Raw genomic sequence first — 17,585 nt, 5'->3', positions numbered from 1 at the left:
TTCTGTAAATGATGGAACAACAGGATTAAAGATTAACGGCTCCTCCTTCACACGTCACCGTTCAAAGTGAAAGTATGAGTGAAGAGGACAAACACTCCTTGGTTCTCTGAGAGGACCAACATGGCCGCCCGACCTGCTCCCAGGTATTTGATCTTGTGTTTCTGGGCCTGTAGAAACCTGAGAGAGCGTCTGAGACTCTGCAGCTTCTTTTACCGTCACTGAGCTGAACTTCAACTTCCTCTTTGTGTTTTCAGACTCCAGCCAGAGGAGCCAGCTCCAGGTGAGTGTGTGTGTGTGTGTGTGTGTGTGTGTGTGTGTGTGTGTGTGTGTGTGTGTGTGTGTGTGTGTGTGTGTGTGTGTGTGTGTGTGTGTGTGTGTGTGTGTGTGTGTGTGTGTGTCTGTGTGTGTGTGTGTGTGTGTGTGACATGATGGGTTGGTGTCAAATTGTTAATATATATATTATTTACATAAACAAAACTATATATAAATACTGAAGAAGGGGAAGGAATAGATAAGCTTTACTTCTTAAGTCTTATATGTTTATATGTGTATACTTAAATATAGACCGGGATCAATTTTTTTTCTGCAAATATTTTCATAAAATGTAACTTTTATTATCACTAAAGGGTATACATACAGATTAGTATGTACAGTTTTTCGTATGCGGGTAGATGGAGTATACATGATGGCATACATGTTAAAAAAATCTTTATATATATTTATTTTTCCATTCATTTCACATAACTACTATCTCTACACACACACACACACACACACACACACACACACACACACACACACACACACACACACACACACACACACACACACACACACACACACACACACACACACATTTAAAAATATATACACCATTTGATGAAGATTATTATTACGAAGTGTATATTTGCCCGGTCACGGAACTGAAGCGACTTTGGCTATGTGTCCGGCGAACGCTCTGATTGGTCGAGTGCGGTGACGTCATCACGTCGCCTACATTATCGGGTCATTTGCAAAGATGGCGTTTCGCGTTGGAGATACTTTTTCTTCCTTTGCAGAATTAAGAACTTGTTTAATTAACACCCAGCAGTGTTAATTTTGGCAGCAAATTCTGATTTAGTCTTAGTCTTTTTAATAACACACCATTTAGTCTTAGTCTAGTTTTAGTAGACTAAACATTAGCAGATATTAGTCGACGACATCTACAGTGGACTTAGTCGACTAAATGTTTCTTTTTTCATGGAATGGTTCGGTATAAGGGTTTGCAATACAAAATATGCAATACAGATAACGGTTGTAATACAACATGTATTTTATTCTTAATGTCATAACAGAACTCTCCTCCTTCAATATTGCATCAATCTCCAGTTTGATCTTCTGTGGACTATGTGCATCATTAATGCATGAGATCTAAAATGTGTTGAATTCAGGGGCTTATTTTGAACAAAATCCAAGTTAAATAACGTGTTAGGCTACAATGCCTCACGTCTTACGACTCTGTGCAAAATCAACAAGATATAAACAGAACAGATAAGTGCAATTCTGAAATTTAAAATAAAATATGTATTGGCTGTAACTACCAAAGAGTACTCCTTTGTCTTCAAGTGAATAAGAAAAACCTTGTCTCTCAGCATTGAAAGTACAGGTAAATATCACATTAAACTAAAAAAGCACACAACTCTGTGAACATCATCTTCTTCGTCGTCTCTTACTATGCATTGAGTGCAAAATCAGATATTTGAAAAGAAAAACATATATGTAAAAGAAAATATGCATCGTCATTGCACACAAAATGAAATTCTTCTGTTACTAAATAAAAAGAGGTATCAATGAGCTCAACTCAAAACAAGTGAATTACACGCTAAGCTGTAATGCCATTTTTGGATGGAACAAAAAATCTCTGCTCTCATATTAAACAAAACAAATACCAATATCAGGCTGTGCAGCTCCAGGAAATGCTGTAAATAGCAGTGAACACAACAGTTCTATTTCTCTCTGTTCATTTTAAGGAAAGCACTTCGCTCCAATGTGACCCTTCCTCTTGTGAGGTCACCTGTGATGCTGAATACCCTCTCTGCAAAAGCTTGAGAAGCTGGCATAGACAAACAAGTCCAATGCAAGTGGCTTTAAACTGTGATAAAAACTGTCACTCTTTTCCAGCCAGAAGTCTGTTCCTGTATCCTCAGTGATGGGATGTGAAAGTTCTTCCTTGTACTTGATGATCTGCTGCCTGATGCTGGTTGTGGAGGTTTTCTGTTTAAGCCGCGCGGTGCGGCATTTTGAGAGGAACCTAAATACAGGCTGCTTTGAGGATGGTGCTGCTTCTGGTTCCTCAATCACCTCTTCTTCTGCATCTTCTTCAGACTGGTCCACCTCCTGTCTTGTGTGTGGGAAAGTGCATTTGGCCACATAGTCCTCTGCCTGTTTCAGCAGTTGCGGGATATTTCCATCAGCCACATCAACATTAACAAGGATTTCACAGACAGTTGGGTTGACAAAGCAGGCAGCTGCTGCAAGCGGGGAGAACTTTTCATCAGCTGAATCCAAGAAGCAAGCAAAACGCTGGTTCAGATTTGCTCTCATTTTCTCTGCAAGAGTGGCGAGGTCTCTGTACCGAGTGCTCTCTGCAAAGTCAGTTAGGTGACTCAGCAGATCAAAGAGGGCAGGAACCACTAGGGACATAGATGAGGTGTCACTCTGGAGGGTTTTAGTGTGTTCCGCAAAAGGCAGCAGTAGGTCTTGGATTGATGAAAGCTTTTGCCACTCACTGGTAAGCAAACTGTCCCATCCCATGTCACTTGCGATTTGACAGACTGCATCTTTGACTGTGAGGAGTCGTGTGACCATGCTGAATGTGCTCGACCAGTGTGTGGGGCAGTCATTTACAACAATAAGACCACACTGGTCCAGTACCCTCTGTGTTGCAACTGAGGACTTGCGAAAGAGCTTCACCACCGACCTTGCTTTATCGAGGACTCTTTTGACAGTCGTCTCTTTCTGCAACATGTGGACCACAAGTTGTATAGTATGCACCACACACGGTGTCCGGTCCATTTCCATGTCGACATGATGATGGTACCTAAAAACAGGAAGAAAGGACAACCAAATAAGTATAAACCTAACAAAGTGACTGGTGTGTGTGTGTGTATACTCTATACATGTGTCGGGGAAAATCCTTCATGTGATAATTGTCATGTAAAAGAATAAACTAATCATGGCTCACCGCTGGTCTTCAGTTACAGATTCAGGGTCACTTTCCATTGTGGACCCAGGGGAGTCGTCCTCTGAGTCTGAGCTGGTTTCTTCTGCTGTTGTGTGTTTAAAGGCTGCCACCATGTTACTCCCATTGTCCGTTATTACGGTCAGGATCCTCTCCTTTGGTATGGCCCACTCCTGCATACATTTATCCACGTATGCCTTGATAGACAGTGCAGTGTGTGGGTGAGCTACTTGTTCAAGGGCCAACAATATGTGTACAGGTTTACTTTGTTCAACACAAAAGTAGCATGCGCTCATGGCAAGGAATGAGGCTGTCAGTCCTTTTTTTGTCCACATGTCAAGGCCAATCAATACTCTCCGAGCAGCAGCCAGTCTCCCTTTGAATTTCTGTCTTTCATGTTCATACTGTGTTTCAATCAAATTGCTCATTTTGGTTTTCTTTGGAACTGTTAGTCTCCTATCTACTATCTCCATCATTAGCACAAAGTCCTCGTCTTCAATTGTTGTGACTGGGAAACCTGTGCGTCCAATCCATCTAGCTATGGCCTGCTCCTTGGTATGTTGTTCCTTCGATTCAGTTTTGTATTTTGAAGAACTTTGGAAAGCTGTAGAGATGGCCTGCTGCTGGGTTTCACTAGCAGCGCGAGTTTTATTTCCACTTGGCCCATGGTCATCTTTGTAATCAGACTTCTTCTGTATCTGTGAGGGTGAAAAGGGGGGGAATCAAGCTGTGATTCTTTTCTTTCTTGCCCAATCTCCTCAAACCTCTCTGACACACACACACACACACACACACACACACACACACACACACACACACACACACACACACACACACACACACACACACACACACACACACACACACACACACACACACACACACACACACACACACGTATGTTTATTAAGCTGGCTTTTGCCTTCACAAATCTGCCGTCTCTCAGTGTGAAATCTGTTCAATTCAGGGGCTTATTTAACAAAATAAAAGTTCGATAACTGCTTAGGCTACAATGACACCCACACACACAATCTACTTATAGTACATATTTCATTTATAATCCTATATATAATCATTTATAATTTATAATCCTATTAATTCAGCGAGATAATCGTCTCAGACTCAGTCTTATCAATACAGTTCAAAGGTGGATTCCTTTAGCTTCTATCGTACTCCAAGTTTAGCAGAAACACAGGTGTTGATATGATAAAATAACCGGAGCTTACCTTCGCATGTATTTCTTGATGAGTCGTCTGTAAATGTCGCTTCAAGTTGGTGGTGTTTTTCCCAGAGATTTTTGCTCCACACGCTGTACAGACGGTCTTGTTGTCCTTGTTGTCATATGTGAAGTGCGACCAAATGTCAATTCTTCGTTTTCGGCCTAGTCCTGACATGTCTATTGTGCACGAGACATGCAGTTTCCCTCGGACATGGTAGGCTACACCATTGTGTTACTTTGTTCTCTTAGCTGCTGCGTTTGTTTTAGGTTTGTTTACCTGTTGTTGCTCGCGTGCATTTGCCGCGGCATTTTAAAATGGCTGCCTCCCTCCGGACAGATCAACCAATGAGATCAACGTATCCTCAAAAGATTCACTCTGATTGGATCTCTTCCCAACTTGTCCCGCAAAAAGAGTAGTTCTGATTGGATCTCTTCTCCATTCGTCACGCCTTCGAGTTTCGTCTCGTTTTTATTCGTGGACTATAGTGTCAGTTATCCTTCGGCTCAGTCTTCGTCATCATATCTGACTTTTATTTCGTTTTTATTTAGTTCTCGTCCGTGAAAAAGGTTTGTTGACGAACATTTTTCGTCATAGTCTTAGTCTACGAAATTAACACTGACACCCAGTGGGTTGTTGTGCAAACATGAAACTTTTTTGAAGCAAAATTATAAAAACGATGTGTTTTCAATTGAAACGTTGCCGCGTGAACCTCAATGTGTTTTATTCTTTTCCAGACTCTTGGAAAAGATTCTTTGTCGTCCTGACAGGAAAAACTAACGGAGCTCATGAACCTGTTGTTAAACACTTTAAATCTTTGGGCCAAACCGAGGTGACGTCTCCTGGAGATGCTGACTACTGTCTGGTTTTCTGTCCCGTCGTTTCGATAGTCGGGACGGCCGTCCGCGACGCCATGGACCATCTTCTACGTAAGACATGTCGTAGCTAGAATTCCTGATTCCTCAGATCAACACAACATTTGGAAGTATTACTGTTTCTCCTTCCACACATGAAGTGGTCGTGAGTCGGTCCAGTGAATGTTCAACACTGCTGTAGGTTTAGCATTAGCATTAGCATTAGCTGAGGGGTCAACCCTGAGTGAGTCAGTCTCATGATTCAGCTAGTGGAGGAAGATGCTCTATAATCTGATGTTAGTGATTCTTAAAGGAAGAAGAAGAAGAAGCAGCAACAAACCAGCTGAGATAAAGTCACAACATCCAGGCGGCTCTTCGCTAAGGAAGCTAACTGCTATTCCAGCATGCTAATGCTAATGTTTGTGTCTCCAGCTGATAAAGAAGCAGTTCTGGTGGTGATGCATCAAACCTTCAATCCTGAACAAGTGATTCCTCGGAGCAGCAGACTGGTGGAAGACCAGAGAGTCCGACTCACTCTGGACTGCCTGTTTTACCAGGACAAACTCCTCAAGTGTGAATTTAACAAGAACATGATGAGCAACATCAAGACGTTCTTCAAACGCTCCAAGTCAAAGGTAACTGATTCACTGATTCATTTCAGCTTAATCCTGGATTATTTCAGCTACGTGGACATTTTTCTTTGATGGTATATGAAGATGGTACCAAGGACATCAGCTGCAAGGAGGTAGGAAATCCTCTGCCCAGGAGGAACCAGACTGGACCTGTTTCCACCTGCTCTTAACATGCATTTCAGGCACCAAACCACTTCCCAAGGTGGTTCCAATGGAACTACATGTGTTGCGAAAGTGTCCTGGAAGTATGAGTACCCAATACTCCTCACCGCTACTAATTTTATGTACAGTAAAACCTCTGATGTCGGGACACCCTAAAATCTAAATACAAGTGTCCCCTGAAGACAGGTGTCCTCTCTTTGGAGGGACGGGTCACAAGGACAAATTGTAGGACCAGTTGATATTGAACAAACCAAACACCAAATATGTTCTGGTTATTTTAAAGCAAATAACTGAACCAGTATGAGATGTATACTATATAAATACATATATACCAATGTATATAAGATGTATACAAAATAATTATTAAATAAGATTAAATGTACTTCAGGGACCACATACAGTCCAGTTTCATCTTGATAGGACCAGACTGGTAAAATATTACTATGATAACCTTTAAATTTACAGTTCAAAGTTTTTCTTTCTTTTAGTCACAGTGTGTGTAATGAAATTATCTATATTTTTACAAGATGAAACAGTTAGTACTGAAAATAATTACAATCTCAACATAAAGTCAATTTTAATGAAACATTCTTGTGCAAAATACAATGAAATGTAAAATAAAACTTGTATAAATCCTCTATAACCTCCTTGCTTGGTGGGACCAGACTGGAGCCTCTTGGCGGGTTTTGGCCCTCGGGCCTCATGTCCTCTGCTGTTAAAGAAAATGAAACTTTCATGTGCGCAGAGGACGTGACGTCAATATCGTCATCCACCCTGTGCGCTAGGCTCCACTCCAACCCTCTGCAGTCGAACACGTGATCTGTACACCGACTGCTCCTGCTCCAGAGCTACTGGGTTCTTGTGTGAGGAGATCCTCAGTCTCCCGTCTGAACAATCACAATTTAAATAAAATAAAGATCCAGAGGTTCAGAACTCCTGAAGTGAAACATAAACTACTTGAGGAAAGGTGGAGAACGCCGGTGAGCAGAAGTGAAGACAGTATCAGGATTGTAACGTTACGTTATGGAACTTAATGGAACGTTATGGAACGTTATGGAACGTTAATGGAACGTTATGGAATTGAACCAGCAGTGGAGTATGGATACAATCGTGTAGCGCCCACGGCCAGCGCAAGGTCTCCAGACGCGCAATGGAGGAGAGCATGGAGGGGCTGAGGGAGAGGAGCTTCACAGAGCAGCACCGTGCTGCAGGGAAGCGGCGGTTATTCAGATCTCAAACTAACCTCCTCACACCACAACATCTGAATATTCCAATAATCAGGTCAATCTCAAAGATTTTGACCGTTTCAGTGTCGCTTAGCTTGAAGTTTTCCAGGAGAACCAGTCTGTTGTCCTCGTCAAGCAGGGTGTCCTTATCAAGGTGTGTTAACGGGTTAATATGTGTCGGTGCAGTGGCGTGACCAGAACAGGGGGTCGCTCTTACCGGGTCCTCACAGGTTCTACTGGTTTTCTATTTATTCTTTTTTCTTATTTGATTTTCATTCTTTTTGATTCATTTACATTTTCTTTTTCATGAAGCTCCGCCCACTTCCTGGTTGTCAGTAAAAGCAGTAGTGTATATATATATAGTTTTTCTGAAATACTTTTTTCCACCAAATGAGTTTCCCTATTTTTTCTTCCCAATTGTTTTTTCTTAAAGGAATCAAAAAGACGTCCGCAGGCTGATTCTTCAGATCCCATTCTAAAGGCCTTCAACGACCTAAAAGAGGAAAATAGAGCAATGAAGCAACAACAGATGGTCCTGGTTCAGAAGATAGAATCTCTGCATGTCCAAAATGATGAAAAAGACAAGAAAATACAAGAATCACGGGATGAAAGAAAAGAATCACAGAATTACATGTCAGAGCTGAAGCAGAAAGTTACTTCTCTTGTCAAATCTGGGCCCAAAGGTGGTCCAGGTCCGGTAGTCAGTGGAGGAGAACCAGGATCCATGGAGGATCAGGGAGCCACTTCCTTCCTGTATGAAGATCTTACCAAGTACTTCAGGTCCAAGGAGGTAAGAAATCCTCTGTCCAGGAGGAACCACACAGTTCCAGCGTTCCATCACACTGAGGTCTGTCAATAGAGATCATCTGATCTGGAGAAATGTCTCCAGAAAAGTCTCTGGTCCTCCTGCTGCTGACAGAGTACAAGTACTGCATACTGTTCACCTCTACTAATTATATGTGTTTCTGTTTAATTCTATTCCTGTTTTTAATTTTCATTCTTTTTGATTCGTTTAAAATCTTCACCGTTTCCATGAAGCTCCGCCCACTTCCTGGTTGTCAGTCACAGTGATGCAGACGGTTGAACTGTTTAGTTTTTTAAATACTCTTGTTCACAAAATGAGTAGCTTCCTGATTTTTCTTCACATTTTTTCTTCTTAAAGGAATCAAACAGACGTCAACAGGCTGATTCTTCAGATCACGTTCTAAAGGCCTTCAACACCCTGAAAATTAAAAATAAAACAATGAAACAACAACAACAGATGGTCCTGGTTCAGAAGATCGAAACTTTTCAAGTTGAAAATGATGAAAAAGACGAGAACATACAAGAATTACAGAATGAGCTGAAGCAGAAAGTTACTTCTCCTGTCAAATCTGAGTCCAGGAGTGGAGTTCCAGTTCCTGCTGAAAGTGAAGAACCAGGATCCATGGAGGATCAGGGAGCCACTTCCTTCCTGTATGAAGATCTTACCAAGTACTTCAGGTCCAAGGAGGTAAGAAATCCTCTGTCCAGGAGGAACCACACAGTTCCAGCGTTCCACCACACTGAGGTCTGTCAATAGAGATCATCAAAGTGCTCGAGTCAAACAGAGACGAAGCTAAAAGGGTCCAAGATGTTCCTGAATGAGCTCAGGTAGAACACGCAGACTCCACACAGGGTGAACTTGGGTTGGTTTTGATGAAGTTTTCAGATGTTTTGATGATGTCTGAGGAGAAATTAGGACCAAGATACAAACTTTGTCAGATTCTCACTGAGGTGGAGAAAAGACTTCTGCCAAGTAATCAGAGTATCGAGTCCAAGTATAGCTTCTGCTGTGCTTCATTAAATTCTTCATAATATTGAAACTCATATTTTGATTAACTCTTGCGTTTATTTTGTTTTCACCTTCAGTAATCTGGCGGCTGACCGGTTTCTGAGGTGAGCACAGCAACAATCATGACACGACTGTGAAGTTGTATGAAGTTCATGAAAGTTCAGTGTAAAAGCAACAGACTGCAAACCCTGCTGTCATGACTGGAATTATGTTCTCATGGAAACAACAGAGGGAACATTTATAACTAGTTCAGTTCCTCAAGTATCTGTAGCTAGTAGAAGATCAGAGCTGGACCATGTTGAGGAGTTTTGGATAGTTCTTCCTCACAGAGCTGCTTCAGTCCAGCCTTGACCTCAGGGTGAGCAGTGAGCGGCTCTCTGAGCTCAGTTCTCAGCATCTCTACTGGATTCAGGTCTGAGCTCCGACTGCTTCACTCCACAGGGAGGATTTCCTCCCGTCTTCAGCCGGGTCACCTCCGTGTTTAGCTTCATCTGTGGAATTGGGTTTCTCTCATTGTTGGCGAGCCAGCCAGGACCGGATGCCGCTGAGCAGCCAGCATCCTGATGATCCCTCCACCGTGCTTCAGCAGGGTGTGGATGTTCTCATCCTTGGTACCTGGTGTCCTGTTGACACCACCTGTAGAGCTGCTTGATTCCCTGCCACTCACCTTGAGTGTCACTGGTCCTGTCAAGCCGAGGTTCCTGACCCGGTGTCCACCACGACACAAGGCATTACAACCATTGAGTCTCATCAATATTGACGAGCCAGCCAGAGGCTGATGTAACTGAGCAGCCAGAATCATGATGGTCCCTCCACCGTGCTTCACTGTGACATAATGAATCATGAGAGTTTAATGTTTTTATCAGAGTTTTTACATCTAACTTCAGCCTCCATTAAGCCTCAAGGTGAGTTTTTAATGTTTAGTTTGGTAGAAAGTGAAAGAGTTGTTGTTTCAGGATAAACACTCTGCACCTGATCCAATAAAGGTTTGTTTGTATGAAAGAAGGACTCAGGATTGACTTTGCAGACAGAAACATGAAGCAGCTCTACTGAGCATCACATGAGACAAACAACACACAGTATTCATTTCATGAAGATGGAATTTGTGCTGCGAGTTTATAGAATGTTTTTACCTGCTGATGAATATTGATGAATGTTTGTAAAGTAGAGCAGAGAACTAACGGTCTGGTTTTTTATTTCTATCAGCAGGTTTTCTGAGCTGATGGAAACATACGACATGAAGCGCAGCTCCACTGAAACACAGACCATCGTCATGTGAGACAAAACCTGAAGGAATGTCCCTCTGGGGTGGTCTGTATCTTCAGGGATCAGATGAATGTGACCTGATGTTCAGAACTCCAGGATGTTGCTGTTGTAATGACTGTGTGATGGTGGTGGAGGCTGATGCTGATGTTTGAGTCTGAAATCTGGTGTTCAATTCAATTCAATTCAATTTTATTTGTAAAGCGCTAAATCACATCAACAAACATTTGTTTGGGGAGTCGAACTTTTCAAATTGTGCTTGAAGCTTCCATGTACTTTATTTCCAGTCCTGCAGCTTCATTGCAGCGGGTGCTGGCATCAATCTTCCAAAACCCCATCAGAGCTGTGATGGTGAAATGTTTTGTGTTTAATAAACTCTGGAGGTGACAGATTGTTGTCTGTGTTTAGTTCAAGTAACTTCAATGGTTTGAGCCAATCAGAGTCCTCCAATGAACCCAGGACTCACAACAATGTTTTAAGTGATTCAAACTACAATGAAATCATCAGAAGTGCTGAAGTGAAATGAGTAAATGTAACTCAGCCCTGATAATAGAGAAATAGAAGAATCTGCTTGTGAGAAGGTGATACTCCCTTCTCACTGTAAAACTCACCTCACGCACTTCCTGCACCTGCCCGTCAGACCTTCACTGGGCGGAGCGCCGTAGGAGGAGATGTATTCCATCCGTCAGACGGCAGATGGCACAGTCCACTGGGTGTAGGGGTGCACGTTTGTATATGTATGTGTAAATGTGTATAGTGGGGAATTGGTGACTGGTTAAAATAATGTATTGTATATATGTTGAATGTGATCATGATTTTTCTGTTTGTTTAGGTAATTTATTATTAAAATTAAAACACCCCTTGGGCATTTGTTTATCCCAACATGTCCTGATTGGCCCCACTCAGGGTGGGGCGGGGCTTATTTAAGGAGGCACACCTTCAGTGTCGGGGAGGACTGAGAGACTGAAAGAGCCAGTCTGCGGCAGCCATACCTGCTGTGAGGCTGGGAGTGAATGTTCTTTTTAAACATTTGTAAAATGAACATTGGAAATAAATCTAATTAATTTTGGAAACTCTGACTGTCACCTCATCCTTTCCTCATCCTCGCAACCACCACCAGGCCGAACACATCCCGAGTCGGGGTGACCACCTCGGCCCCTCACACCGCTCTAGAAGGAAGAAACTCCTGGATTAGATTCTCAACGTCACGCTGAGTCGACATGTTGCTGATTTTAGAGAAAGAAAACTGTCCTGCAGACTTGATTCATGATTCATTAAAGGAAACTTATAGATGACCGTATCATCAGCATACAGCTGAAGATGAAAATCAAAAGAGGAGTGTCTGAGGACAATACCCTCGTTAGTGCTGCATATATTATTTACAGTTATCACACTGTAAAGGCACCCCTCCCCCAGGGCCCCGAAGCCCCACACCCGCCCGCCCCGTCCAGACGACCCAGCCGAGGCCCGGTGCCCAGCACCCCCACCGGGTGCGGGACCACCCCCGGCCCAGAGCAGACCCCAGACATGCATCCCCCCAACACAACACTCCCCAGGTCAGTCTGCAGCCTCCCCAGACCGCAGAGCCGCCAACCACCCAAGCCACGACGCCCCAGCAGCCCCAAGAGCCCCAGGGCAGAGACACCGCCCCCCCCCCCCCCCACAGGGCTACATGGTGTATTTAATTATTGGGGACCATGTGTACTCAAATTGTGTCAAATGATTTTTCCTACCAGCAGACATTCTCTCCACTGTGATGTGGTCTAGAAGTAAGTTTTTAAATAACTTTATATTCAGATTACTTTGGATTTCCAGTTCATGAGGATCAGCTTTTTTGCGACGCTTAGGGAAACCAGGAGCATGCAGGACTCATTTTCCTCTCCTTTAATTTCTGTGAGATCACCTGACAAGCAAAGTGCAGGTGAGACTGGAATAGGGTGGCCCAGGCATAACGATAAATCTTCACTCATGGTTTTTTTTTAATACAAAATGTTTTAGTAGAGCGAGTCTGTTAATGAGTTAAAGTGGAGGGGACTTCAACCTTGAGTGATTAAAATGAGTCAGGAGTTTTGAAAGAGTAGTTAATGATTTCGTCTTACCTGTAGCTCCTCCTCCTGCAGCACCTCCTTCTGCAGCACCTCCTCCTGCAGCACTTCCTCCTGCAGCTCCTCCTCCTGCAGCACCTCCTTCTGCGGCCCCTCCTCCTGCAGCGACTCCTCCTGCAGCGACTCCTCCTGCAGCGACTCCTCCTGCAGCTCCTCCTACTGCGGCACCTCCTTTTGCGGCCCCTCCTCCTGCAGCGACTCCTCCTGCAGCGACTCCTCCTGCAGCTCCTCCTCCTGCAGCACCTCCTTCTGCGGCCCCTCCTCCTGCAGCTCCTCCTCCTGCAGCTCCTTCACGTCACTGTTCAAAGTGAAAGTATTTCAGTGACGATGAGAAACGTTGAACATGGCATATCCATCACCAGCTCGTCAATCGTTCGAGTAAGTCCGAGTGTTGTGGTGTGTGAATAATCTGTAATAATCTGTAATAATCTGTAATAATCTGTAATCTGCTGAATGTAGTGGACTGTCAGATGTTTCTCCTCTCAGCTTCTTTTACTGTCACTGAGCTGAACTTCAACTTCCTGTTTGTGTTTTCAGAAACGAGTCAAAGGAGCCAGCTCCAGGTGTGTGTGTGTGTGTGTGTGTGTGTGTGTGTGTGTGTGTGTGTGTGTGTGTGTGTGTGTGTGTGTGTGTGTGTGTGTGTGTGTGTGTGTGTGTGTGTGTGTGTGTGTGTGTGTGTGTGCGTGTGTGTAACACACATTAAGATAATAAAACCTCGTTGAAAATCTCAATAAAAAGTGTTCAGACATTAAATGTAATTGATCCGTTAAATTTTGACTTCAATGTGTTTTATTCTCCTCTAGACTCTTGGAAAAGATTCTTCATCGTCCTGACAGGAAGAACAAACGGAGCTCATAAATCTGTTGTTAAACTCTTTAAATCTTTGAACCAGACCGAGGTGACGTCTCCTGGAGACGCTGACTACTGTCTGGTTTTCTGTCCCGTCGTCTCTCGAGTCGGGACGGACGTCAGCGAGGCCATGGACCATCTTCTCTGTAAGACATGTCTTCAGCGTGGAGCCAGGCTAATGCTAATGCTAATGCTATCGACAGTGGGATCATATTCCATGTTGCTGTCAGGAGGACGGAGTTAGTTCAGGATTACTGAGGCTCCTCCTCCAGTAAACAGAGTTTAGTCTAACTGTGTTTTGTGTCTCCAGCTGGTAAAGAAGCAGTTCTGGTGGTGATGCATCACACCTTCAATCGTGAACAAGTGATTCCTCGGAGCAGCAGACTGGTGGAAGACCAGAGAGTCCGACTCACTCTGGACTGTCTGGTTTACCGGGAGGAACTCCTCCACTGTGAATTAAACAACAACATGAACAACAACATCAAGAAGTTCTTCAGAGCCTCAGCAGTACGAGATCAGAGCCCGAATCGCTCGGTAATTGATCATTTACATTCAGAAACGACTTTCAAAAGAGTGACTTTCCTTTTAATCTAAAAATTACAAAAAATAAAATGGAATATATTTTGGCGGGTAATCAAACACTTTGCTGTTCTTCTTTCTTTTGTTTTTGTTTACTGGTATTTCATGTGGTCATTACCAGGTTCCGCGCTTCTTAAAATCCAGAGCTGAGGCGACTCCGTCGAACGCCAAGAATCAATACGTTGTCTTCCGCAACAAAAAGCAAGTGTGTCTCCGAGAACAAGACATGACTGCAGATAATCTCAGCTGCATATTCCAGGTAAAGATTACTCTTAAGTTTATTTCATGAAGGTATATCTCACTGCTACTTCTGGTCCAAAGCTGGGGACAGCCCTCTGAGGTTCATGCAGGAATGACAGAATGAGAATCCCTACGCCTTACCCAAACCGGGGTTTGAAACCCTACCCCACAGTTTGTCTGTCCTCTCTCTCTCGCCCTTATCCCCTCACCCGAACCAGAAGCTCCTCTGACTCTGGTTCTGCAGTTAAAATTAAGGTTTTTCTTTCCACCATAATATTTAATAGTAATTGCTCAGATGGAGTATGTTGGGTTTTTCTGTGTAAAAGTACCTTGAAATGACGATAGTATTTGGCACTATAGAACTAAAATTGAATTGAATCATCAGGTACCTGGAACCCCTCAGGTTTCTGGAGCTTCATATGACCCAGCCGGGGGGCTTGTGTCCAGGTAGCCCTACCCGGTCCATCAATCTTGTTGTTTGAGATCCGTCTCATCTGCTGCCTTGCTATCGGGTTTCCTTTCCTTCGATTGTTTAAGGGTTAGAAATATGAGCTTATTACAGTTTGACTCTTCATTTTGAATGTTTCGACAGGTCTCACCTCACAGCCTCTACGTGATCGACGATGGAAAGGTGGTCTCTTTTCCGGGTGCGTCTGGTGTTTTCAGCTCATCGGATCTCAATCCAGGAACTCGGTATGAGGTTCACGGTGAAGACAAGGCGACCCCAGGCCCTGCAGACAGTACGGGACAACGGTCTGGATTACCGGGTACAAGGATCACAAGTTCGCCTCCACAGGAGACCGTCTCAGCATCAACACCTACCTTTCAAAGGTAAACAAAGACTAGAACCATTTATTTTATTTGGAGAAACAATGCTGCGCCTGTGGTTTCTGACAGCTTGGCCACGCCCCCTGCTGTCAGGACGCTGCCCCAGGTGTGGGACAGCAGGGGGCGTGGCCGATCCGTCAAAAGTGGCAGATAGTAAAAATCTCAATATTCCACACGTGTTGTGTTGTTTTCCTCGTACCAGCCAAGAAAATGGAGGCGCTGCCGGCGTTGGAGACATGGCCGTGAAGATCGACGAGTTAATTCTGGCAGCAAACAGCCTCGCTGGTGCACCTGCAGCCGTCAGGCAGCTCACCGACCTGGTCACCACTCAGAGAGTCATCCTGACTCAGTCTCAGCTGCAGGTCATCGAGCAGGGCCTCTGCTGTGTTGTTTGCTTGAGTAAGTATAGAATCCATAGTGTCTGTTTCCTTTGGTACCTTTTCATTTGGTTTGTGACAGAATTCAATGGTTCCAAATACTTTTACATTTTACATTGACGTTGTCGTCACCTGGTATCCTCACGCATCCAGTTTACCTGAATTTGTCTTTAAATCAATTTTCTAAATTTATTATTAAGAAAAATAAAGAAACAAATCTGGAGCTCGTTCCGACTCTTTTTCATCCAGAAACTATTGACTGGTACGGACGTTAGGCATGTGCTGATTGGCCACAGGAACTGTCAGTCATCACTAACCTTAACCCTAACCCCCTAACCCCCTAACCCTAACCCCCTAACCCTAACCCCCAACCCTAACCCTACCCTAACCCCTAACCCCAACCCCCAACCCCTAACCCCTAACCCTAACCCCCTAACCCTAACCCTAACCCTAACCCTACCCTAACCCCTAACCCCAACCCCAACCCCTAACCCTAACCCCTAACCCTAACCCCCTAACCCTAACCCTAACCCTACCCTAACCCCAACCCCCAACCCCCAACCCCCAACCCCTAACCCTAACCCTAACCCTACCCTAACCCCTAACCCCAACCCCCAACCCCTAACCCTAACCCCTAACCCTAACCCCTAACCCCTAACCCTAACCCCTAACCCTAACCCTAACCCCAACCCCTAACCCCTAACCCCTAACCCTAACCCCTAACCCTAACCCTAACCCTACCCTAACCCTAAAGCCGAAGGTGGAGAGTCTACAAACAAAAAGAGCAAAACACCCCGGAGGTTTAAAATGAAATATTTGTAAATCACATTTATACTAGCCATGCTAGCGGTTAGCAGCTAACCACTAGATAGCATGCTGAAAAAAAGCTTCCCTTTGATTTGTGGATGTCAAATCCTCCTGTTATGGGGCGGCGCCCCCTTGTGGGCAGTTCTGGTTTGAACAACTCAGCCACTTTCAAACTCCAGATTTTCAGTTTCAGCTGAGGTGAAACACCAAGAATCATGTTTTACCAAGGAAACGAGGGGTTAACGGTGACGACTCCTAACAAACCATAACTATTAGGATATGTATAACTATAGGTTGACATGGTGAACTGGTACAATAACAAGTTAGGATTCAGACAATTATGGAATTTGAGGAAATTACAGTAAATTATATATTTTTTAAAACTTCTTCAGTTCAAAGGTTTGAAATTGACAGGAAAACTTGTGCGATCCTCTGGTTTGTTGTTTTTCTTCCACTGCAGCCGTCTTTCACTGGTTGATCTCTCCTGTTCAAAAGTAACTGAATGAGAATCTTATGGAAGATAATTGAAAGTCTATTTTTCCCTCCCAGACTTCGTCGATCGGCCCGTCTTCGCCAAGTGTTGCCAGAGCATCATTGGCTGCAGAGCGTGTGTGGAACAGTGGCGGCAGAACTCGGCCTCATGCCCCAAATGTTGCCGGCAGACAGACGGCGACTACATATCCGACGTGAAGGGGGTGTCAGAGGTCTTTTCTGTTCTGAAATCTGTTTTTGGAGACGAGTAATATTCCCATCACTCCATCACGTCTGCCTCCCTCTGCCATACTTTAACAGATCAGATATTAAAAGTACACGGTCGTTACAGAGTCACTCTGAGTTTCTCTGACACGTATAAAGAAAACTTGATCATAAGTCACATCAAAGGAATGAAATTTGAATAAACACTCTCACGCAGAATATTCCAGATTAACTGTTGATCATCTTGATGATTCTTTCTTCCTGCTCTGCGACCCCTAGTGGTCAGTGATGGTTTGTACAGTTACATCCTGATGTATAACGAAGCCACTTTAGAGGAATATCAACTGACACATTTACTCAGGAAACTAAATAATCCAGACGGATTAATGGGTTGAATTATTAAAGAGCCTCATGAACAAGAGAAATGAAGTAAATAATATTATTCTGTTCAATCAGCTGCTCTGGAAAGTATTTCACAGAATATATGAATTTTATGTACGTTTGTAATGTGTGTGTGTGTGTGTGTGTGTGTGTGTGGGGAGGGGGGGGGGGGTGGGGGGTTAAGGTCACCACGCCTCTGGCCTAAAAAGGCGAAGCGTCCCAGCAGCAGCAGCAGCGGCGGCTCTAAGAATAACTCGGTGTGAATGTGGCTGTAATCAGACTCCAGCGTCGCTCCTCCACATCCTGCCGGGGAAACTTTCATGTTTACAGGTTTTC

At 43.9% G+C, this 17,585-nt stretch overlaps 2 protein-coding genes across 5 annotated transcripts; both read left to right on the top strand.

Moving 5' to 3' along the window:
- Positions 1 to 63: 63 nt before the first annotated feature.
- On the top strand, positions 64 to 11,463 carry LOC308126736 (uncharacterized protein). Of its 3 annotated transcripts, none has more exons than XM_080491315.1 (8): positions 64 to 143; positions 255 to 280; positions 5,175 to 5,366; positions 5,724 to 5,926; positions 7,745 to 8,101; positions 8,474 to 8,803; positions 9,202 to 9,228; positions 10,331 to 11,463. In XM_080491315.1, the coding sequence occupies exons 1-7, from the start codon at positions 121 to 123 to the stop codon at positions 9,202 to 9,204; spliced, it is 1,134 nt and encodes a 377-aa protein (XP_080347441.1). In that variant the 5' UTR covers positions 64 to 120; the 3' UTR covers positions 9,205 to 9,228; positions 10,331 to 11,463. The 3 variants fall into 3 exon arrangements, with proteins under 3 accessions (XP_080347441.1, XP_080347442.1, XP_080347440.1); XM_080491316.1 differs by having other exon boundaries at positions 100 to 143; positions 10,334 to 10,775; XM_080491314.1 differs by lacking the exon at positions 9,202 to 9,228 and having other exon boundaries at positions 100 to 143; positions 10,331 to 10,775.
- Positions 11,464 to 12,780: 1,317 nt separating this feature from the next.
- On the top strand, positions 12,781 to 17,372 carry LOC308126735 (uncharacterized protein). 2 transcript variants are annotated; one of them, XM_080491312.1, is made up of 8 exons: positions 12,781 to 12,870; positions 13,030 to 13,055; positions 13,296 to 13,487; positions 13,652 to 13,875; positions 14,042 to 14,179; positions 14,753 to 14,991; positions 15,191 to 15,387; positions 16,722 to 17,372. In XM_080491312.1, exons 1-8 carry the CDS (start codon positions 12,836 to 12,838, stop codon positions 16,913 to 16,915), a joined length of 1,245 nt encoding a protein of 414 aa, XP_080347438.1. In that variant the 5' UTR covers positions 12,781 to 12,835; the 3' UTR covers positions 16,916 to 17,372. The 2 variants fall into 2 exon arrangements, with proteins under 2 accessions (XP_080347438.1, XP_080347439.1); XM_080491313.1 differs by having other exon boundaries at positions 12,813 to 12,870; positions 13,385 to 13,487; positions 16,722 to 17,370.
- The last annotated feature ends 213 nt before the right edge of the window (positions 17,373 to 17,585 follow it).

Source organism: Lipophrys pholis, assembly GCF_963383615.2.
Source record: "Lipophrys pholis genome assembly, chromosome: 21".
NCBI lineage: Eukaryota > Metazoa > Chordata > Actinopteri > Blenniiformes > Blenniidae > Lipophrys > Lipophrys pholis.
This window is presented reverse-complemented; position numbering and strand designations above follow the sequence as displayed.